The sequence below is a fragment of the Moschus berezovskii genome, chromosome 25, assembly GCF_049115385.1.
Source record: "Moschus berezovskii isolate FMDL1 chromosome 25, NW_MosBer_1.0, whole genome shotgun sequence".
Lineage (NCBI taxonomy): Eukaryota > Metazoa > Chordata > Mammalia > Artiodactyla > Moschidae > Moschus > Moschus berezovskii.
This window is the reverse complement of record NC_142484.1, coordinates 8954698-8958344: the sequence shown is the minus strand read 5'-3', so window position 1 is coordinate 8958344 and position 3647 is coordinate 8954698. Positions and strand designations below refer to the sequence as shown.

General features: G+C 40.5%; 1 protein-coding gene across 1 annotated transcript in view; it reads left to right on the top strand.

Moving 5' to 3' along the window:
- LOC129548837 (reticulon-3) overlaps positions 1-3647 on the top strand; it is a 64083-nt gene that overhangs the window by 55031 nt on the left and 5405 nt on the right. Inside the window, exon 2 of the mRNA XM_055415688.2 lies at positions 2448-2655. Coding sequence (XP_055271663.1) covers positions 2448-2655 — 208 coding nt within the window. The remainder of the gene's footprint in view (positions 1-2447; positions 2656-3647) is intronic.

Here is a 3647-nt window from a genome sequence, read left to right as displayed (position 1 = left end):
CAGTGGAAACAGTGTCAGACTTTATTTTTTGGGGCTCCAAAATCACTGCAGATGCTGATTGCAGCCATGAAATTAAAAGACGCTTACTCCTTGGAAGGAAAGTTATGATCAACCTTGATAGTATATTAAAAAGCAGAGACATTACTTTGCCAACAAAGGTCCGTCTAGTCAAGGCTATGGTTTTTCCTGTGGTCATGTATGGATGTGAGAGTTGGACTGTGAAGAAAGCTGATTGCCGAAGAATTGATACTTTTGAACTGTGATGTTGGAGAAGACTCTTGAGAGTCCCTTGGACTGCAAGGAGATCCAACCAGTCCATTCTAAGGGAGATCCATCCTGGGTGTTCATTGGAAGGACTGATGCTAAAGCTGAAACTGCAATACTTTGGCCACCTCATGCGACGAGTTGACTCACTGGAAAAGACTGATGCTGGGAAGGGTTGGGGGCGGGAGGAGAAGGGGATGACCGAGAATTAGATGGCTGGATGGCATCACCGACTCTGTGGACATGAGTTTGAGTGAACTCCAGGAGTTGGTGATGGACAGGGAGGCCTGGCGTGCTGTGATTCATGGGGTCGCGGAGAGTCGGACACGACTGAGCGACTGAACTGAACTGAACTGAATGACTAATGGTGTTATGCCTCTTTTTATATACTTATTGGCCATTGGTATATCTTTGGAGAAATGTCTGTTTGGATCCTTTCTCTTTTTTTTTTTCTTTTCTTTTTTTTCATTTAAGCTGTTCTTTTTATTATTGAGTTATAATTCAGTTAACCCTATTAGATAAATAATTTGAAAATATGTCCTATTCTATGAGTTTTCTTGTCATTTTCTTGGTACTGTTTATAACACAAAGGTTTTTAATTTTGATATAGTCCAATTTATCTTTTTGTTCTTTTTTTTCTTTTGGTGTACTAGAGTGGGTTGCCATTCCCTTCTCCAGGAGGTTTTCCCGACCCAGGGATCAAACTCGGATCTCCCACATTGCAGAAATATTCATTACCATCTGAGCCACCAGGGAAGCCCAATTTATCGTGTGTGTGTGTGTGTGATTTGTGCTTTTGGTATTGTATCTGAGAAACCATTGCCTAATCCAGGAGCAAGTGTCTTTTAATTTCATGGCTGCAGTCACCATCTGCAGTGATTTTGAAGCCCAAGAAAATAAATTCTGTCACTGTTTCCATTGTTTCCCCATCTATTTGCCGTGAAGTGATGGGACCGGTTGCCATGATCTTAGTTTTTTTAACGAGTTTTAAGCCCACTTTTCCACTCTCCTCTTTCACTTGCATCAAGAAGCTCTTGAGTTCCTCTTTGCTTTCTGCCATAAGAGTGGTGTTATCTTCATATCTGAGGTTATTGACATTTCTCATGGCAATCTTGATTCCAGCTTGTGCTTCATTCAGCCCGGCATTTTGCATGAGGTACTCTGCATATAAGTTAAATAAACAAGGTGACAGTATACAGCCTTGATGTACTCCTTTCTCAATTTGGAACCAGTCCGTTGTTCCCTGTCTGGTTGTAACTGTTGCTTCTTGACCTGCATACAGATTTCTCGGGAGGCAGGTAGGGGGTCTGGTATTCCCATCTCTTTCAGAATTTTCCATAGTTTGTGGTGATCCACATGGTTAAAGGCTTTAGCACAGTCAGTGAAGCAGAAAAAGATGTTTTTCTGGAATTCTCTTGATTTTTCTATGATCCGACGAATGTTGGCAATTTGATCTCTGGTTCCTCTGCCTTTTCTAAATCCAGCTTGAACATCTGGAAGTTCTCGGTTCATGTACTGTTGAAGCCTAGCTTGGGGAATTTTGAGCATTACTTTGCTAGCATGTGAGATGAGTGCACTTGTGCAGTAGTTTGAACATTCTTTGGGATTGGAATGAAAGCTGACCTTTTCCAGCCCTGTGTCCGTTGCTGAGTTTTCCAAATTTGCTGGCATACTGAGTGCAGCATTTCAGCAGCATCCGTCTTTGAAAGGATTTAAAATAGCTCAGCTGAATTCCATCACCTCCACTAGCTTTGTTCATAGCGAGGCTTCCTAAGGCCCATATGTCAAGTTATCTTTGGTTTTATAGTCTGTTGACCCAGCTGTTGATAACTTATAAGCCTGGTTTGCTTAATTTAGTCAAGAGTTTTCAAGCTTTTCCCACAGTTGCTCTACTGAAACATTTAAAGTAAATGACACTTTATTCCATTGTACTTGAGTAGCCATGACTAAAAACTAAGTTTCTATAAACCTATCCAGCAACCAGAAAAACCTTTGGCAGTGTGAATCATCATCCCTGGTGTAATTTGATTCTCCTTGATTTTTATTTACTGTCTCAAGGAGGGGTGCACCTGTAACTGCATGCTACTGTAAGGCTTGCCAGGTATGCAGAATACAGAGCGCACAGTCCCAGCCTTGTGACTCGTGAGAGGTCATCTAACTTAAGCTCCCTTTTCTGTTGGCAGTGCACGACTTGATTTTCTGGCGAGATGTGAAGAAGACTGGCTTTGTCTTTGGCACCACACTGATCATGTTGCTGTCCCTGGCAGCTTTCAGTGTCATCAGTGTGGTTTCTTACCTCATCCTGGCTCTTCTGTCTGTCACCATCAGCTTCAGGGTCTACAAGTCTGTCATCCAAGCTGTACAGAAATCAGAAGAAGGCCATCCATTCAAGTGAGTTGAAGTATCATAAGTAATGCTCTACAACATAAGGGAAGGGTTTATAGAGGCTGATCAGATCCAAATCAGACCTGATTAGAAATCAAGAATTATAGGGCCTAATGCAGCTGCATGAAACATCAACTTGAGACTACTTTATGAAGTGACCAAGTTAGGAGCCAGGAATTTTTTTGACAAACTAGAGGTTCACCTAAAAGGACTGTCTGAATTTCTGGACAGTGTCATCCTGTAGAGAAAGCAGAGCATCTGGACAGCACTCAGTTAGATGGGGTCCCAGGTACATGTTTAAGCCCCACATAGTTAAAACTTAAAGCAGCCTTGGAATGTTGTTGTTGAGGATGCATTCTTGGCAGTATCAGAACTCGGAGTGTATATTCTTGGTTTTATTACTGATTTCCTTCCTATTTCTCCTTTAGTTACCTTAATTCCAGGAGCACGTCGTGATGAAGTCAGTAGGTCATGCGTTTGTAGAATCCAGTTGCTAGCTTTTCCAACTGTGCTATGACTTTAACAAATGTTTTCCTCACTCCTTTCCTCTTGAAAGTCTTGGCCTGTAAAAAATTTTAACATCAACAAATGGCAGTATTTTATTATTTTCAAATGGCAGGTTTTTAAAACCCCTTCTCATGGAAAAAGAAGTATTTCTGTGATCTCTCAGAACTCTGACAGAATAGGTGTCTGGTTGCAGCTTTGGTCCTAGTGTTTTCTCCTGGTGAAAATAGAAGGAATAATTTAAGCTATATGTGGCATTTAAAAAGTTACTTGCAAATTAGTTTTAACAACTAAGTAGTTGTTGATTGATTGAGTGGATAAATTTTACTGTTTTGCCACAAGCTGCAATGTAGAAGTGGTTTTTTTTTCCTTCTCCTTTTGCATGACGCTGTTATAGATTTATAAAATGTGTTCTGCTGGGTTGTATTAATTACAGTATCTAATTTTTATAACTTTTGTGTTTGATAGTAATTATTTCCTTAATAGGAAAGAAA